General features: G+C 48.6%; 1 protein-coding gene across 1 annotated transcript; it reads right to left on the bottom strand.

Moving 5' to 3' along the window:
- Positions 1-1,118: 1,118 nt before the first annotated feature.
- On the bottom strand, positions 1,119-13,844 carry TMEM269 (transmembrane protein 269; the record flags this gene model as incomplete). The annotated part of the gene is made up of 5 exons (XM_032594272.1): positions 1,119-1,895; positions 7,077-7,277; positions 7,908-8,051; positions 8,726-8,823; positions 13,672-13,844. Coding segments are annotated over 5 exons (753 nt in total), but the record flags the coding sequence as incomplete, so codon positions are not given.
- Between the last annotated feature and the right edge of the window lie 6,288 nt (positions 13,845-20,132).

Below are 20,132 nucleotides of genomic sequence, written 5' to 3'. Positions count from 1 at the left end.
AGTTGAAAATTTCAGAAAAAGCCAGAAGTCATTGGAGGCCAAATCTGATAAATAACGTGGCTCCAGGAAAAAACCATCATTGGCTAATCTTCAATAGTAGATTTTTGGGACTAGATTTGGTTGGTTCAGAATACAAGTATTTTTTGAGCACCTGCTATGTCTAGGCACTGTGCTACGTGCTGGCCTCTAAGAGCGTATGTGAAGACAGTTCTCAAACTGGATTTCCTAAAATATTCTGATGAAGCGTAGGATCTCTGAAATAAGGGTGTAGGACCAAGGACATCATGCATTTGTACGGGTATATAAATGTATATTTGTAAGGTTCTTTCTACATTATAGTAATCTTGTATCTAATTTGCTAGAATGCATAACAAAATCAATTCACCTGCAAAGCAAACGTTTCTGAGTGCCGGGCACTATGGCAAACAGCAGAAATAAAAACATGCGAACTGAAGGAGCCTAAAATCTGGTGGCACACAGACATATTCATCTACCCGTGAAAAAATATAAATGATCTAACAGATACGAATGCAGGGCAGGAGGGACGAGGAGGGCGCGACCTGCTCCTTCAAAGCCAGATCCTGGCAGTGTGATTCACCAGATGGTTATTTTAAAAATCTAATTTTAGACTTCCTACCTATTTACCAAATACATTGTTCTGCAAACCAAGAAATTAGATCTGAGGTAAAAGGTTCTCTGGTGCCAGAGTTGGAGAAGGGGCCAAGCCAGCCAACAATCCTTTGGAATACTGCTTGGAGGTAGAGGGCCCAGAGGCCGTGCTGGGGAGTCACTGCCTTCGGGCCTAAATTCTTTGTGAGGGGCAACTTTAAGGTTCCATGCAATATTCTTTATTTTTATTCAATTTGGATTTTAGAATATGAAGTGTGGGGTGCCTGGGTGGCTCGGTCGGTTAAGTGTCTGACCCTTGACTTCAGCTCAGGTCATGATCTCACGATTCTGGAGTTCGAGCCCCAGGCTGGGCTTTGCACTAACAGCCCGGAGCCTGCTTGGGATTCTGTCTCTCCCTCTCTCTGCCCCTCCCCTGCTGGTACTCACTCTCTCTCTCTCTCTCTCTCTCAGTAAATATATAAACTTAAAAAAAATATGAAGTGGCATCTGAATATCTAGAGGTTAGTATTTTATAGTTGAGGAAAAAACCAGATGGGAACCAGGTGACGCCTTCAAGCTGCCAATGTGTCTAATCTCTGAAGCAAAAGGCAGAAGCTTTGACTGTCGAAATATAGAATTTTAAGTTACAAAATCCTGTATACATTCACACTGGGCAGCATGATTGTCCTGTGATTAGCTCTGCTCTACTGAACCAATCTGCAAGTTTAAGAAATGCTTTAATAAGCACCCCCATGCCCCCTCACCCCCGCGCCCTGGAGTAATAAGGATCAGGCCAAGGTGGAGACTATACCAATGCTAAAGGGTTTCACCCCACTCCAAGGGATTGACCTTAGTACACAACATCACCCAGCCGGTAACAGGGCTGGAACTCAAACCCAACCCAACTTTATCTTGGAAAGAATTCTGTTGTATATGACACAGCTATTGTCCCCAAGGGATTCAGAACCCTGAGTAAAGAGGAAGAAGTGAAGGCCACTGGCTCTATCGTGGGTTGCCTTGGTTCAAGGCACACGTATCTAGCACACAGGAGATATAGGGACAAAGAAAGATTTAGTGAGGATAAGGCAAGGCTTGGCCCGATATGCTGGCACAAACCCCACAGAGGCCAGTGGGAGTGGGTGAAGCTGTTCACTTTCTTTGGTGCTGTAGCCTGAAGCATGCTGCCTTGCCCCACAGAGCATCTGGAAAGAAGATGTAGGACAGCGACCACATCAGGCAGTAAAAAGCAGTTAGGGAGAATGGAGACACAAGCAGCATGATGACACCTGGAGGGAGAAAAAAGGCAAACATTCCATGTCTATGAAGCTCTCTGCGTGTATTTCCCGCCCTCTTCTCTCCCATCCCCATCCTCCCATCCTTCAGTTTTTACTCATCGGCCTAAGAAACAAGAAACAACGAGACCCGAGCCCTGCCTTTAAGAGGTTTTGTCTCTTTGTAACTAGATAATTATAATGTAATGCAAACTCGTGTTCCATTTGGTTGAATTCAGATCAGAAATCAGTCTTAGCCGAGAATAAATTTGAGTTGTCCAGACCCCTTGTTAGAAATATATGTATATATCTCCATCCATCCCAGGGGCGCCTGGGTGGCTCAGTCAGTTAAGCGTCCGACTCTTGATTTTGGCTCAGGTCATGATCTCAGGGTTCGTGGGATCGAGTCCTGTGTGAGGCTCTGTGATGACAGCATGGAGCCTGCTTGAGACTCTCTCTCCCTTTCTCTCTGCCTCTTCCCTACTTGTACTCTCTCCTCCCCCCCTTCCAAAAATAAATAAATAAACATTAAAAAGAAAAAAATATATATATATGAATGACATATATATTGCCAATTGTGTCAAGTTTAATATGTGATAGTGGCCAATACAATGTTACACATATGCAGAAGAGCACAGCAGACCTGGGACAGCTCTCTTTAGAAAGGCCTTGGGGCGCCTGGGTGGCTCAGTCGGTTAAGCGGCCGACTTCAGCTCAGGTCATGATCTCCCGGTCCGTGAGTTCGAGCCCCGCATCGGGCTGTGTGCTGACCGCTCAGAGCCTGGAGCCTGTTTCAGATTCTGTGTCTCCCTCTCTCTGACCCTCCCCCATTCATGCTCTGTCTCTCTCTGTCTCAAAAATAAACGTTAAAAAATAAAAATTAAAAAAAATAAAAATTAAAAAAAAAAAAAAGAAAAAAGAAAGGCCTGCTTGCAAGGTGCCTGGGTTTGTGAGTTCAAGCCCTGCATTGGGCTCCATGCAGACAGTATGGAGCCTTCTTGGGATTCTCTTTCTCTGTCTCTCTCTGCCCCTCCCCTGGTCACTCTGTCTCTCAATATAAATAAAAAAGAAAGGAAGGAACGAACGAACGAACAAATGAACCAAGGCCGACCTGCTTGCCAGGTTGGCCTTTAACTGGAGTCCAGGAACATGGCTAGTAAACAGTTCCCTATATCAATATAGAACTTTCCTGGGGCGCCTGGGTGGCTCAGTTGGTTAAGCATCCAACTTCGGCTCAGGTCATGATCTCATGGTCCGTGAGTTCGAGCCCCATGTCAGGCTCTGTGCTGACAGCTCAGAGCCCAGAGCCTGTTTCGGATTCTGTGTCTCCCTCTCTCTCTGCCCCTCCCCCTTCATGCTCTGTCTCTCTCTGTCTCAAAAATAAATAAACATTAAAAAAAGAGTCTATTTCTAATATAAAACTTTCCCTAATGGGCAAGAATGGTTCCCCGTCCTTAGACTGTGCTGAGTGTTGATTTCCTTCTGTGTAAGTCTAGAATTTTGGTACTGCTAGGTCTAGGGTGCTGATGTGGCCAGCCCTTATAAAAACCTTGGACCCTGAGTCTCTAAAGAGCTTCCAGGTACACAAGACTTTCATGGGTGTTGTCACAGTTTTGTGCAGGGTGGCCCCACAGGGAGGACACTTGAGGGGCTGTGCCTCATTTCCTCCAGATTTTGCCCCTTTCATCTGCCCTTTGCTGCCTTTGCTTTGTGTCTTTTGCTGTAATAAGTCTTAACCATGAGTATGACTATATGCATCCTGTGAATCCCCAAGAGAACCACTGAACCTGGGGTGGTCTTGGGGGACCCCCAACACATTTGAATCTGAGATACACCACCGACAGGCAAAAGGGCCCCAACACTTGTGGAATATCTACTTTGCACTAGACAATCTGCTAGGTATGTTACAAAGATCGCTCCATTTACGTTTCACAATAATTCTGTGACTCAGAATCCAGTCTGTTTTTCAGATGAAGAGACAGAGGGGATATAACCTATACAAGGTCTTGATTCAAAGCCGTGTCTGCCTGACTTGTAAAAACTAGACAGCCTCGGAAAGCTCAAAGAGGGTTGGAGAGTACGAGGCAACATCGTTTCCGTGGGGATAACTACCATACATTCCTCAAGAGAAATCAGAACATATGATCTGACGGAAGACCACTTTCAGTTACAGAGATGTATTGGAGCTTTGGAATGCTTAATATTTCAGAACAGTCATTGATCTGTTGAGGCAATGGGACAATATTTTAAACCAGAGTTGTCCTGGAAAATGCGTGACATGAGGTCTCCCAGCCACAGGCCGGCTTTTCAGAAGCTCTGTGGGGGAGACGGAACCTCCGTCTAAAAAGGTGATTGGCTGCACTCCAGGTAAGAGGAATATCAAGAGTGGCCATTTTGGAATCTGTCCAGTTGGGCTCTGGTATTAAGTGGTATCGAAATCTGTGAGGTACAGTTTCCTCCTTTACTCTCACAGCCAAGACAATCCAAGGAAGGCTGAGGCCAAGCATATGGTTTATTGGGAGAAAAGGGGAGCCATGGTATCTACAGGAGCAAAGAGCATTGTGGGAAACACTGTTGCTGAGAGATAGGAGGGCAGGTGGAGGGAAGAAGGGACTAGAAATTTCCCCTACAGGACACATCTGTGCCAGAGGATTGATCTGCATCATCCCATTTAATCTCAAGAATCCTGAGGTAGGAATTATTGGCTTCATTTTATAGATGAAGAAAACTAAACTCAAAATAATGAGGTCGTCAGCCCAAGTTGATGCAATTAACACGTCCTGGCATTGGAACTTGAACTCAGGTCTGTTTAGCAGCAAACCCAGATGCTTCTCAACACTGTTCTGCCTCTGCTAGCTGGGCCACAGAGGAGCCACTGCCTAGAACTTGAGCAGGGGCGTCGGTGCTGCTGGTACAGAGAAAGGGTATGAGCCTAAAAGGGAAGGTCAGGGGGCACCTGGGTGGCTCAGTCGGTTAAGCATCCGACTTCAGCCCAGGTCATGATCTCACGGTTCATGAGTTTGAGCCCCTGTCTGTGCTGACGGCTCAGAGCCTGGATCCTGCTTCAGATTCTGTGTCTCCCTCTCTCTCTAACCCTCCCCTGCTTGCACTCTGTTTCTCTCTCTCTCTCCTTCTCAATAATAAATAATAAACATTAAAAATTAAAAGAAAAAAGTACAGTCAGGATGAAAGCAGGGACCCTATGAACCAGACTGGACCCACAGGGAATAAAGAAAGAAACCAAGTATCCCTGTAGATGTTTGTCTTGTCCCCATGAGCACATCTCAAAAGAAGAAACACTGGTATTCCTTGAAGGAAGCCCTAAGTCAGGGAGAACTCTAGGGAGATATCCACCAGGTCCCCAGTGTGGCCAGGACCTCAGGGCTTCCTCAATATCGGTTCTGTTCCCAACATGCATCTGAAGTCCCTTCGTCTGCTCTGTTGCCACCACCTCTCATACGACAGCAAGTCACTTTTCCTCTTTGTTCTCAGTCTCTCACCATCTGGTCCCCACATTGTAGTCCAAGTGGCCACTTAAAACCGCTGCTCAGAAGTCCCTTCAGAGGCTTCCCCTTTGCCACTAGGATCAGTTCCCCCAAACCCACCCCCTTCACGGACTCGGTTTCTATCACTAGGATCTCTCAGCAAGTTCCAGCCACACGGCTGCACGACCGCACCCAGCACCTTCTAGCCCAGAGCCTAGAAAATGCCGTTTTCTCTTCTGAACTACCTCTCTTACCCACCTAGCCAGTCATCTTGAAGGTCACCGTTTTTATTTTTTCCAGTTTTATTGAGATATTATGGATATATAACACAAAACTGTATTAGTCCAAGGTGTGCAGCATAATGATTCGATATTTGTGTATCCTGTGACACGACCAGCAGTCTCATTAGTGTCTGCCACTGCACAGTTACCCATTTCCCTTTCTTGCGACGAGAACTTTTAAGATCTGCTCTCCTATCTACTTCCAAATACAATATTCTTTTTTTTTTAATGTTTATTCATTTTTGAGAGAGAGAGAGACAGACAGACAGCACAAGTGAGGGAGGGGCAGAGAGAGAGGGAGACACAGAATCCAAAGCAGGCTCCAGGCTCTGAGCTGTCAGCACAGAGCCCGATGCGGGGCTCGAACCCACGGACCGTGAGATCATGACCTGAGCTGAAGTTTGAAGCTCGATCGACTGAGCCACCCAGGTGCCCCTCTTTTTTTTTTAGAGAGGGCACAAGTGAGCGAGGGGTAGAGACAGAGAGAATCCCACAAGGGGCAGAGAGAAAGAGAGAGAGAAGTGGGACTCACCCAAAGCAGGGCTCATGCTCACCCGAGGCAGGGCTTGAACCACAAACTGTGAGATCGTGACCTGAGCCAAAGTCAGACGCTTAACCGACTGAGCCACCCAGGCTCCCCACAACATGGTATTGTTAACTGTAGTCACCGTGTTGTCCATTACGTCCCCAGAACTTATAGTTGGAAGTCTGTACCTTTGACCGCCTTCCCCCAGGTTCCATTTAAATGTTACCTTCTGAAGCATCCTTTCCACCCTTCAGACCATTTCAGTCTCAAGTCCCCTTCTCAGAGCACCCTGTGCTCCACAACACAACAAAACTATGCCTTTCTAGTGTCCAACTCTTGGTTTCAGCTCAGGTCATGATCTCACAGTTCATGGGTTTGAGCCCCGCGTCGGGCTCCGCTCTGTTAGCATGGAACCTGCTGGATTCTCTCTCTGCCTCTCTGTCATTATAAATAAATAAACTTAAAAAACAAACAACTATGCATTTCTAGTTATTTCTGCCACTATTTGGTTGGGGTCTGTCTCCCCTATTAGACTGTGAATCCTGAGGCAGGAAGGGTTTGTCTAGTTTACCAGTTTGGTTCCCAGTATCCAGCATATGGTAGGTGTTCCTGATTGAACTTAACAGCATTCAACAAATACTTACTGAGCATCTACCACGTGGTTGGCACAATGCTAGGCCCAGGGATTACTGCACGAATGAAAGAGAGTCCTCTATCTGGGGGCAGTTTTAGTGTGTATAGACAATAAAAAAGTAGATACATTTCAGATGGTGATAAACTCCATGGACGCAAATAAAACAGGGTAAGGGAGATCGGGAGTGTGGGGGCGAGGTACAGGGTGGCCATGAGCAGCAGTGATAATAGACCAGCACTGGTGCCATTTGAAAGCAGTATTTTCACTCACCCCCCAGGTAAATCAATTTTTTCCAGTTCTCAGACCCCAGGATCTCATCACGTGGATAGTAGCTCTGGTCCACCATGAACAGAATCATAAGTGAGGCCATGCAAGACAGAATGAACGTGTTGCCTTTGGTCAGAAGGCAGGTGGAGGCCAAAACACAGGAAGCATAGCGGCAGGGTAGACCCTTGTATGTGAAGGGAACACCTGCCAGGGAAGGAAGAGGTGGAGATTAGCTGCCTCCCGCTGAGCAAAGCCAGCCCGTTGGGTCTTCCCTGCCACCCACTCCAGATCCCCCTCCTCGCCAGGCAATGGCAGGCTGTAAAGCGGTCAGCCGTTCGCAGAGGTGGTGTGTGGGTTCTGTGCCGGATCCCCACGGGGAAGCAGGCGGCTGGGACAAGGCATGGGCCCCAGCACCAAGGAAGGCTCTGCAGGAGGGTCCTCTGAGGTCTTCTAGTCCACCCCTACGCCCCCTTGCATTGTGACCTTGGGCAAGGCAACTGCCCTTGGTTGCCTTGCTCAGTTTCTCCATCTGTTGTAGAAAACTGTGGAGGATGACCTCTAGTTCTGGATTCTGTGAGTCTCTGTGCACCACCCAAAGGTCATACAACGAGAAAAAGGCACAGCTGGTCCGAGAACCATGGGCCCCTGCCCCTCTCCAGGTCTCTGCCAGTGCAGCCTGCAGCCTCCAGTGGGCCTGGGGCACAGGACAAGGAAGGGAAAGGAACCAAAGAGGAGGGGAGGAGTCAGTTACCGCCCCCCCCCCAAGGCTTCTGGCATCCAACAGCGCCCCTCCGTGGCTCCCCACCCCTAGCTACAAGGCTGGGGTCCACTCACCGGTTGAATAAAAACACAGGCGGAAGGTAGCAGCTAACACATAGATGACGGCCAGGAACGCATTCAGAGGCCCATCCACGCCTAGGAGCAGGGCTGAGGCCAGGCCAAAGGTGGTGAAGACAGCAAAGTCATTCAGCTCCACCCCTGCTCCAGGAGGTCGAGGTCAGAACTTATGCTCATTTGTCTTGCACTTTAGTCCCCTGTGGTGGGGGAGCTGCAGGGGTGCCAAGCCGGGACTGAGGTCCCAGAGAGCAACAGCTGCTCCCCTAGGGATCAAGGATGGGGGCAGGGTCGGGGGGGGGGGCCTCCTGGCTCTGCCTCACATGGACCATGCGGCCTGAGGCAAATCTTTCCTTCTCAGGTCTTAGTTTTCCCGCCCTTTAACATCCAGGGTTGGACCACAACTGGATACAAGTTCACAAGCCACGGAACCCTTTTCTTCAAGCAAACTCTTACATGGAAATATTTTCTTGTATTTTAAACCAGCCGCTCTGCTGGGGTGATTTTTCATTTCCCCCCTCCCAAGCACCGCAGCCACCACCCACTCCCAATTCCTGGGGCACCCCTAGCGGGGAGGCAGCACCGCCAAGGAAACTGCGGCCTGGGCAAGGATGGCTAAGGATCAACAGGTGAGCCCGCGGGGGGGCCTAGATCTGGACTATGGGGCTCCGGGATGGTTCTCCGGCTGTTTCTGCTGTCCTCGGAGGGAGGTGAGCAGGAGTGCTGACTCCTGAAAGCCTGCTGGATGTGAGAAGATGGAGGGAGACCCGAGATGGGCTTCTGGGGTCAGGGATCAGGGGTCTGAGGCCTGGACTCACCCGATCTGGAGCAGAGGCTGAGGTGTCTGGTTATCGTCCCAACTGCCATGTCTAATAGGAAGCTGGTCAGAAGCATCCAGGAGGCACTGTAGCATTTCCTGAAGTGTAGGGCAGCAGGCCCCGACAGGACAGCTGTGTCATGGGCTGCACTGGGCAACCCCTCCACACACACACACACCCTGCCCTGCATGTTCCCCACACTCGTGTTCTTTCTGAAATACACTGCTTTACACACACACACACACGCACACACACACACACACACACACACACACCCCTGCCATACTCTCAACCCACAGTCTTAAAGGGGGTGCCTCGAGCCCCTTAGATAATCACTAAGGTCCCTTCCAACTCTAAATCCCAGGCATATCTGAGGGCACAGGGGTCCTATGTTCCCAGCCTCTGCAACCATCTCACTGTGGTTTCTCAGATAAACCACTCCCTACTCCTCTAGGCCTCTCTTCCTCCATCTGGAAAGTGACGGGGTTGGGCCAAATGATTTAATAGAGGCCTATTCAGATAAGCTATTTCTCCCAGTGCAAGTTTAGGTAACTCATGACTTTTAAGGAATTGGTCTCTTTCATTTAGGCTACGTCACTTACAGAGTTGTTCATAATATTCCTTTATTATCCTTTTAAAGTCCATGAGATCAGTAGTGATGGCTCTCTTTCATTTCCGATACTGGTAGTTTGTGTCTTCTCTTTTTTTCTTTATTTTCTTGGTTGGCCTGCCTAGAGGCTTATCAATTTTATTGATTTTTCCAAAGAATCAATCAGCTTTGGGTTTCATTGATTGTCTCTACTGATTTCTTATATTTAATTTCATTGATGGCTGCTCTTTTTTTTTTTTTAATATTTATTTAGTTTGGGGAGATCACAAGCAGGGGAGGGGCAGAGAGGGGAGACAGAAGATCAGAAGCAGGCTCTGTGTGGACAGGCTGGCACTGTGAGCCCAATGTGGGGCTTGAACTCACGAACTTCGAGATCGTGACGTGAGCCAAAGTTGGACGCTCAACTGACTGAGCCACCCAGGTGGCCCCCCACCTCCCCTTTTGTAAGTAGGCTTTGCACCCAGAGTGTGGAGCCCAAATGCGGACCTTGAACCCACGACCTTGAAATCAAGACCTGACTTGAGGTCAAGAATCAGATGCTTAACCGATTGAACCACCCAGGTGTCCCTCTCATTTTTATTATTTTCTTCTGCTTACTTTGGATTTAACATGCTTTTTTTTTTTTCCCTAGTTTGCTAAGGTGGAAGCCTTATACTATTGATTTCTATCTCCCTTTTTTTCCCAATTTTTCTAAGGCTTTATTTTTTGGGGGAGGTTTTAGGTTTACAACAAAATTGAAAGGAAGCTACAGAAATTTCCCATCTACCCCCCCATCTCCCACCTATGCATAGCTTCCCACATGATCAATATCACTCACCAGAACAGTACATTCTAATTCTTGACACCTACCAAGGATGAACCTATGTTGACACATAGTCACCCAAAGTCCATAGTTTACCTTAGGGTTCACTCTTGGTGTTGTACATTCTATGGTTTTGGACAAACGTATGATGAGTATCCATTATTATAGTATCATGAAGATTATTTCCAATGTCCTAAATATCCTCTGTGCTCCACCTATTCATTCCCCCCACCCTCCTGTACCAATCACTGATTTTTTATTATCTTGATATTTTTGCCTTTCCAGAATATCATATCACTGTAATCATATAGTATGTAGCCTTTGCATATTGGCTTCTTTCACTTAGTAATATGCACTTATGATTCCTCTGTGTCTTCTCATGGTCTGATAGGTCATTTCTTTTTAGCACTGAGCAATCCTCCATTGTTTGGAAAATTTGGAAATACCTCAGTTTATTCATCTATTCACTTATTAGACTGTATCTTGGTTGCTTGCGAGTTTTGGCAATTGTAAATTAAACATCATAAACATCCAAGAGCAGGGCTTTGTGTGGACATAGTTTTCAGTTCATTTGGATAAATACCAAACAGTGTGATTGCTGGATCATATGGTAAGACGAGGTGTAGCTTTGTGAAATTGCCAAACTGTCTCCCAAAGCGGCTGAACCATCTTGTGTTCCCGCCAGCGGTGAATGAGAGTTCCTGTTGCTCCACGTCTTCACCAGCATTTGATGTCGTCAGTGTTCTGGGCAACTCCTTTGGCCAGTAGGTGTGTAGTAATATCTCACTACATCTCCCTGATAACATACAATGTGGAGTATCTTCACATGCTTACTGCCATCTGTATATCTCCTTCGATGAGGTCTCTGTTAAGGTCTTTGGCCCATTTTTTAATTGAGTTCTTTGTTTTCTTATTGAAGAATTTTAAGCTTTGTCTATTTTACAGTCCTTTCTCAGATGTACCTTTTGCAAATATTTTCTCCCAGCCTATAGCTTGTCTTCTAATTCTCCTGATGTTGTCTTTCACAGAGGTTTCTTTTCTAATACATGCATTCAATGTTACAAATTTCACTATAACTACCACTTTCACTGCATCTCACAAATTTTGATAAGTTGGGTTTTTTTTTTAATTTTTTTTAACATTTATTCATTTATGAGAGACAGAGAGCACAAGCAAGGGAGGGGCAGAGAGGGAGACACAGAACTGAAGCAGGCTCCAGGCTCCGAGATGTCAGCACAGAGCCCGAAGCTCACGGACCACAAGATCATGACCTGAGCCGAAGTCGGACACTTAACCGACTGAGCCACCCAGGCACCCCAACAAATTTTGATAAGTTGTATTTTCATTTTCTTTTAGCTCAAAATACTTTTCTTCTTTAATGTATTATTTAGAATCGTGTTGCTTAACCTTCACATATTTTGGGATTTTCTAGTTATCTTTCTGGTATTGATTTCTACTTTAATTCCATGGGATCTGAGGGCACACTTCATATGATTTCTATTCTTTTACATTTGTTGAGGTATGTCTTACAGCCCAAAAGTGTGAGGAGAAGAATGTGTATTCTGCTGTTATTGGGTAAAGTATTCTATAAATATCAATTAGATCCAGTCGACTGATGGTGCTGTTCAGATCAACTATCTCCTTACTGATTTTCTGCCAAATGGATCTGTCAGTTTCTGATGGAGGGGTGTTGAAATATCCAACTACGATAGCGGATTTGCCCATTTCTCCTTGCAGTTCTGTTTTTTTATCTCACATATTTTGATGATGTATATGATTTCCAAAATCTCTTTCAGATCTTACATTCAAGGATTCTGTGCTTTAGTCCAGCACATGCTCCCAGACCCCTCTAAAAGCAGCCACCATAGTCTCAGGCAAGGCTGCCCTAGAATGCCATTCCTAAGTCTACACCCTGATTGCAATGCTTGGATGACCAAGCAGAAGCAGAGAACCTCACCCCAGGCTTCAGCTGTCTCCAAACAAGCTCAGCACTACCTTTCTTTAGAGCCATACCTATGTGTCTAAAGGGAAATGGGCCCACCACCATGCCATAAAAATGACACTCCCAAAACTGAGGCACCTGGGTGGCTCAGTCTGTTAAGTGTCTGACTTCAGCTCAGGTCATGATCTCATGGTCTGTGAGTTTGAGCCCCACGTTGGGCTCTCTGCTAACAGCTCAAAGCCTGGAGCCTGCTTTGGATTCTGTGTATCTCTCTCTCTGCCCCTCCCCCACTCTTGCCTCTGTCTCTCCCTTTCTCTCAAAAGTAAATAAACATTAAAAAAAATTTTTTTTAGCTACACTCCCAGAAGATTGCACTGAACTAAGAAGTTAGAGATTTTCTGCTGTAGATATGCTCTACTTTATAAGACCCCCAAAAATCCAGACTTAGAGAATCATAAAATTTAACTGGAAGGGAACTCAAACATCATCAGGTAAAATGATTTAATGGATGAGAAACAGATCCAGAGAAGTCACTTGCTGATGGTTATAGAGAATCAAACAAGTTAGGAGGCTGCATTATAAAGGATTTATCTTTAAAGAACTGATTTGAGGGGCGCCTGGGTGGCTCAGTCGGTTAAGCGGCCAACTTCAGCTCAGGTCATGTTCTCGCGGTCCGTGAGTTCAAGCCCCGCGTCAGGCTCTGTGCTGACAGCTCAGAGCCTGGAGCCTGTTTTAGATTCTGTGTCTCCCTCTCTCTGACCCTCCCCCGTTCATGCTCTGTCTTTGTCTCAAAAATAAATAAACGTTAAAAAAAAATTAAAAAATAAATAAATAAATAAAGAACTGATTTGAGGGGCGCCTGGGTGGCTCAGTCGGTTAAGCATCCGACTTCGACTCAGGTCACGATCTCGCGGTCTATGAGTTTGAGCCCAGCGTTGGGCTCTGGGCTGATGGCTCGGAGCCTGGAGCCTGCTTCCGATTCTGTGTCTCCCTCTCTCTCTGCCCCTCCCCCGTTCATGCTCTGTCTCTCTCTGTCTCAAAAATAAACAAACGTTAAAAAAATTAAAAAAAAAAAAGAACTGATTTGCCAAGGCATTGAAATATGATTCAATTTGTAGAAATATAACTTGCTTACAACTTTTTAGGGGCCCATAAACATGTCCCAGATTTTCCATAATAGTGCTGACTGTAAATATTCCCCAGATCATAAGTTCTAATTTAAGAATCAAAAATTTCTCATGATAGCCTGCCTACCCCAAGGATTATGTAAAGGCCACCAGAATAGAATCTCTTGGTTTTCTCATAAAGACCATTCTGGACTGCCACGGCTGGAAGGAACCTAGAGATCACAGTGCGAGCTCCTTGTTTTAACGATGGAGAAACCAAGGCTCAGGGATGCGACCTAAAGTCACATATCAGGCTGGTAGTAGAGCTGAGGCCAGGATCTTGGCCTCTTGACTCCCAGTCACTACCCTTTCTCCTGCCCCTGGTTGATCCTGGGCCTCAGTGCCTGGCTATCTAGGCTCCCCACTCCTCCCTGCATGCCATTGGCTCCAGCTCTTGGCTGAGATCCTCCTGGGCCCCAGACCTACTTGCAGACGCTGCAGAAGATGGAGAAGAGCCCCAGGATCATGTTGGCCAGGGACAAGGCATTGGTAACGTCCTTCCAGGAGAACTCATTCATATAGAGATGGATCTGGTCGTTGGTCAGGAAGAACCTGGTGCACGGATCTGGGGCTCCGGGGAGAGGGGTCAGGGGTTCCCAAGGTCAAAGTGTCCCAAAAGAGGCTCCCAGGACCAGGCAGCTCCTGTTCCCTGGACCTCATCCCAGAACTGTACCCTCCCAACACTGTTTCACTGACTAGAATGAGACAGGAGGTAGCTGGAGGACACCAGGAGGTAAAGACCAAGGTGCTAAAAATGGGTGTCTTGGGAAGGCACAACAGCAAAGCCCCCACACCAGTACAGCCACAGTCTCCAACCCCTCCGTCTGCCCCCTTGCCTACAGTGCAGTCCTCCCTCCAGCCCACGGTTGGCCCTCCTGGTACCCCCATGGCCCAGGGTATAAGGGATATGGGCCCTTCCCCTATCTGGGAGATGAGCCTTTTGTCATAGGTGAGCCCTTTAAAAAAAAAAAAATTACAAAGCTACTTTTCATATTTTTTATTCCTGTGAGGGGAGCCCCACAGGAATAAAAAATAACACTGGGAAAGGGCAAGCCCCTCACCCCCAGGAATGTTCCAGGGGGCGAGAGGCTACCCGAGGGGTAGAAAGCACAAAAGGGACCCACTGCAGAGTCAGCCTCCCTTGTCCTGCAGGCCTTGCTCTTTCCCTCGGAAGGACGGGGCTACAGCAGGGGTGCCCCGAGGTCCTGGTTCTGACGAGCCCCAACCAGAACATCAGGCCCAGCTCCGACAGGGGACGAGATGAGAGACAAGAGATGAATGCGTCCAGCACAAAACGGTGCACAAGGCACCTTTCACTCTGTTCTCTCTCCTGATCCTGACGACCTCAGGAGACGGTGCTGTCATTATTTGATGAATGCAAAATCTGAGCCTCAGAGAAATGGAGATATATTGGCTCAGATCACATCCTCAGTGAGTGAAAGGTAATCCTGCCTGCTGGATTCTAAGTCTGGTGTTTCCTCTGCCGGGGGCACAGGTCCGGAAGGAGGCAGTCTGTGGGGTAGGAGGCCAAGGAGGAGCTCAGGGGGCCAGCCCCCCTGGGCGGTTTCATCCTGCCCAAGAGGAAGCAGCCCTGCCCCGGGCCCCTCAGAGCCCAGGGAATCAGCTGGCCCTGCCTGTTTCCATAGCCTGGCCGGCTCTATTTTGCCTCCAACACCAAACCTGCACTCCATACACATAAATGGCCTGTGGCACCAAGTTTCTTGGGGAGAAAGAGCCCCACTGCTCCCTGAAACAGGGACGCCCCACTGGTCACCATAAACACGCTGCCCACAAACAGCAATCCTGCACCTGAATAAAATACGCAAGTTCCGAGGTGTTGTCGCAGCCGCTTTCTCGTTTCATCCTCACTCATTTTAGAGGTGAGGAAGCTGAGACTCCCTCTGCCCAGCCCCTGTCTCTGCCCCAGGCTGGACTTAAGACAAATTAGGGCCCATAAGCCCTGCCACCAAGATGTCAGAGGCCGGGAGGAGGGGGCTAGACTGGGAGTTTGGAACTGGGAGTTGATCAGGCAGCACTAAGGGGTTCACTGCTCCCCCAGGCAGGTCCCATTCACCAAGGCCATCAGGACTCCTGAGACCCCTCAAAACCTAAGACAGAAGAACGCTGCCTAAGAAATCCGGGAGGGAAGGAGAGCCAAGGCCGGCTGCTCAGTCCCTCCTCGGGAACCCCTCCCTCCCGGTCTCTCCTGGGCCCCAGGGCTGACCCCAGCAAGACCAAACACCTCTGTCCCCAGCCCAGCTGCTGCCAGGGCAGCAACCCAGCATCTCTGCCTGTCAGGGGTAGTCAGCAGATGCCTGGGGCATTTCTACCAATTGCCATGCACACCTCCTCTGTACTCCTTGAGTTGTTTTTTTTTTTTTGTCTTTTTGTTTTTAATTAATGATCGGTTATCTACCCTGTCATCTCTTTCATTCATGAAGCATTTTCATGTCTATGGTTTCCATTGGCCCGTAAGGTCTGCCAAGTGACGGTTAATATCCATAGTTGCCAGATGAGGCAAGGAAGACTTAGAGAGGGGAAGAACCTTGCTCAAAGTCACACAGAAGTGGCAGGACAGGGCTTACAACTTCACCTTAGGTGTTCCTTCCCCTCCACTCTGCACTCTGCTGTCTACCAACCAACAGGACTGAGCACTGTGCTCCCATAAGCTCAGACGGCACTAGGTGCTGGGGAACACCTTCACGGAGCATACAGTCTACCCAGGGACACAAGACTCACGCATGCATGTGGGGACTCCCAGACTCTGTTCACGATGGTACCCCATCTTACAGATGAAGAATCTGAGGTTTCAAGATAGTCAAGTGACTTGGCCCCGTGAAATGGAGCCAGGATTTGAATTGGGCCTCCTCTTTCGCAATTAAATGCTATTTTCAACATAATGCACAGGTTCCGGGTGTAAAAGGATGTGGACCTGAGAGTAAGGGCTCTAGAAATCCAGACAAGAAAGGAGCAATCCATTCATTCAACAAACATTTGGTCATGAGCAAGAATGAGCGCCTGGTGCTTGGGACATGGAGAAGATTAAGACCTGGCCTCGTGTCTCAAGGAGCTCAGGCCAGCAGAGGTGTTCAACCAAAAGGGGAGTTGACCAGGCTGCCAGGGGACCATGGAAAAGGGTCCAGCCTGATAGAGGGCTCAGACAAGACTTCTCTGAGGAGGGGTTCAGAGCTGAGGCGTTGCACAGCATTGGCCTGCAGGACTAGATCGTGTCACTCCCGAACTTTGTGGAAGCCCGTCAGTGGCTCCCCATTCCCCCGGGATGGAGTCCACCTCCTTCCTTTGGCGTACAAGCCCTTATGATGAGGCTGGCTCAGTCCCCAGCCTCCTCTCTCCACTGCCCCTGGCTCCGGCCCTCCCTCTGCTCTCGGGTTGGCCGGTGGTCCTCTTTGGGAAGGCTGACTCTCCCCTGGAGTGAGTACTCCTCCTCCGCACTGCCACATGTCCGTGTGCTCACCGTGTGACACTCGGCACTCTACACTGGCACCGCCTCTCTTGTCTTCCTTGTCGACTGCAGGGCAAGCAACTTGAGTGCAGACTGAGGTCCCCTGTGCCCAGCATGAAGCCTGACAATAGAAGTTGTTCAAGGATGCTTAAATCAGTAGAATGTGTCACTCTGGTGCTTCCCCAGGATCCTCTCACTGCACCAAATCACATCTCTCCCCCGCACCAAAGCCCATTCAGTCTGTCCTCCAAGAAGCCCTCTCAAATGAACTCTCAACAATCCAGACCCTCCACACACCCAGCATCTACCTAATGCCTACAATCTTCCATTTACTCATTTTAAGATACATTTGTTGATGCCTGCTACCCCCAGGACTACGTTCTGGGGCAGAAAGAACAAGAGCCAGGCTGCATCGCCAAGAAGGAAGGGGTCTGGCAGGGGAGGTAGATTCGAGTAGGGGCAGTGCGGCAAGTGTTACGGCGGGCAAGGCGCTGTCCCATTTCTCTGGGCGCACAAGGGAACACCAGACTGAGTCTGCGGTGGCAGTGGGGAAAGGTTTCTCTGATGTGGCGACATTTAGGGAGGGGCTCCAAGGATGAAGGGGCAAAGGGGTAAACGGTGCAATAGCACGATGAGGCTGGATCCCCGGGAGGAAGGGGGGGTGACCGGAGGCGGAGGCGTAGTGGGCAGGGAGGTCGCAGTTGAGGGTGTGCCTGAATGACCTTGAGTAGCAGTGATGTGTCTGGGTCAGATATGGTTGGGAGTGGAGGGGAGAAAGTGAAGAAAAGGAAGGCAGCCCTGAGGCTGGTGAGAGAGGGCAGAGAAGTGAGCAAGCGGGAACTGCAGACGCGGGGACTGTGGGCAGGAGAGGGCAGAAGGGTACGGCCTGGCCCGAGGCTGCACAGCTTCTGTGTCTGGCATCCAGGGCACAAACTGCAGTGAGCATGCTCAGGTAGGGCGCTCCATCAGGCGCAGGGACTCCGGGGCGCAGCCACTCTAGTTAGACATGCTCCCCACCCCTCAGCCCTACAGACCACACCCCCAACAGATAGCCACGCCCCCTCTCCCAGTTCTCGGTCCTGTCCAGGCCCTGCCGGGGTCCCAGGAAGACACCCCCTCTGAGAAGATGGAAGAGATGGAGGCAGGCTGGGCTCTAGGGCAGCGCTTACCCACAGGGTCCTGGTCGCTGACAGTAATCTTGGGAGGGTCACGTGCTTTGTCAGGATGCTTACCTGGGGACCAGACATTCCTGGGTGGGGTGAGGGCCGCACTCCTTCCCTGCTTCCTGTGTGGTGGGTGGCGGCCACCACAGGCCTGGGGGAGCCACGCAGGTCCCAAGCCTCTCACCCCTGGCTCTTAGCTCACAATCCAGGAGGGGCAAGGGAGGGGCAGCGGGGCTCTAGTTGGCTGGAAGAGGGGCCTCAATCTGCAGAGGAGCCCTAGGCCACCCTGTGGGCAACTTGGGGAATGGAGGGATCTAGGAGGAGGGGACTGGTCTCTCCAACGTGGCCAGCAAAGGAAGCCTTGAGAGGCAGAGACCAGAGTGCATGGTGCAGGAGAGGTGGGCTGGAAGGACTTTGGGGAAGACAGGGCTGTAAAGGGTTGCTGGGGTCCAGACTGTGACGGGTCCCTAGAGCAGGGCTTTTGCTGTTTGGTTCACTGCTGTATTTCTGTACCTGTAAGAACTGCTTTGGCATATGGTAAGTCACCCCATCCCACCCCAGTATTTGTCAGATGAATGGCAAGCTGAGTAATTTACACTGTCCTGAATGTTGGTTTAAGTATGGATGACATGGTCAGTTTGGTTTAGAAATATGATTGTGGCAGCCAGCGTGGAAGAAGGGTCTGTAATACCACAGGACAGATGAGGCAGGCTGGAGCAAGGACGCATTCGCTGGACAGCAACGGAAGGGAATGGAAGTAGCCGGACTAGGAGCCATTGTGAAAGGAATCCCCAGGGTGTGGGAGAGGTGTGAGAGGGAGAAGGTAAGAGCCTCTCAGAGGTGTCTGGATTTGGCAACTGGATGAATAGTGCGCTACAGAAAGAAGCTTGTTAGTACTGGGTAGGTTCCCAGGCACAGGTTCTAACACCTGCCCCACATCCTCCCACCTGCCCTAACGCTGAGTCAGAGCAGCACTGGCTTCCAGGACCCCACGGGAGAAGATGCAAGGGAAGGGGCAGAGCTGCACGGTCCTGTGACACTGTTGTCTCTCCCAGCAACCTGGAGGGGGAAAGAGGAGCGTGTCCTGAGTGGCAACTAGCCTTTGGCCCTGTTCACGGTGCTTTACACACATTATCATCTTACTGGATTTTCTCAAATGCTCTTGATGTTAGCATTAGCGTTTCTACTCTCCAGAAGAGGAAATGGGGGATTCGTTGATTTTAATAATTAGTGGAAATGAGACCTGAACACGATCTAACACTAAAGTCAGACCTAAGGTGTCTGAGAAACTAAAAGAGAAAACCAGAATGGAGGCAACAAGTCCAAGAGTCAGGGCAGCTTCCTCCTATCCTTTGTATTTACCTTAATTTGTCCACGCCACATGGACCATTAGCGGCAAATTACAAACTACAGCCTACTGGGGTGCCTGGGTGGCTCAGTCGGTTGAGCGGCTGACTCTTGATTTCAGCTCAGGTCATGATCCCAGGGTGGGGGGATTGAGCCCCACATCGGACTCTGTGCTAGGTGTGGAGCCTGCTTGCGATTCTTTCTCTCCCTCCTTCTGCTCCTCTCCCCCACTTGTGATTGCTCTCTCTCTCTCTCTAAAAAAAAGCCAAACAACAACAAAAACCACTACAGCATACTAATGGCAATGCTGGCTTTACCTCTTAACCAAGTTTATGTTGCAGCACTAACACTACCAGATGTGTAAATCTTACTTTGCTTTCCTGAACCTATTCCCTAATCTGTAAAATGGGATTCTTGTGTGAATTAAATGAGATTATATGAAGTGCTTAGTGCAGAGTAGAAGTTCAATCATTATCAGTATTATTCTAAGCACACGATCATGCATCTGTCAGCCTGGACAACCCCAAGGCTTCCTTCTGAAGAGGGAGAGGAAGGAGGGATAGCTACAAAAGACACTTGTCCCCGTCTGTCAGAAGTTTCTAGCTTCCTTCTGTTCTGGAATCTCACAAGAAAGTAGAGAGCAAGAACAGTAGACTGTCTACACTTGTATTAACATGGTAGCCACTAGCCACATATGGCTCTTAAGTGCCTAAAATGTGGCTAGTCTGAATTGAGATGTGCTAGATGTGTAAAATACACACCAGAGTTCAAATATTCAAATATATATATATATATATATATATGAGTTATGAGTTGGAATACATATATGTGGAATATATATATGGAATATATATTCGAATAATACTAAAAAATTATTAGCGTGTTATTTCATATATAACACACTAATATTTTTT

This window comes from Lynx canadensis, chromosome C1, assembly GCF_007474595.2.
Source record: "Lynx canadensis isolate LIC74 chromosome C1, mLynCan4.pri.v2, whole genome shotgun sequence".
In the NCBI taxonomy this organism is placed as follows: Eukaryota; Metazoa; Chordata; class Mammalia; order Carnivora; family Felidae; genus Lynx; species Lynx canadensis.
This window is presented reverse-complemented; position numbering and strand designations above follow the sequence as displayed.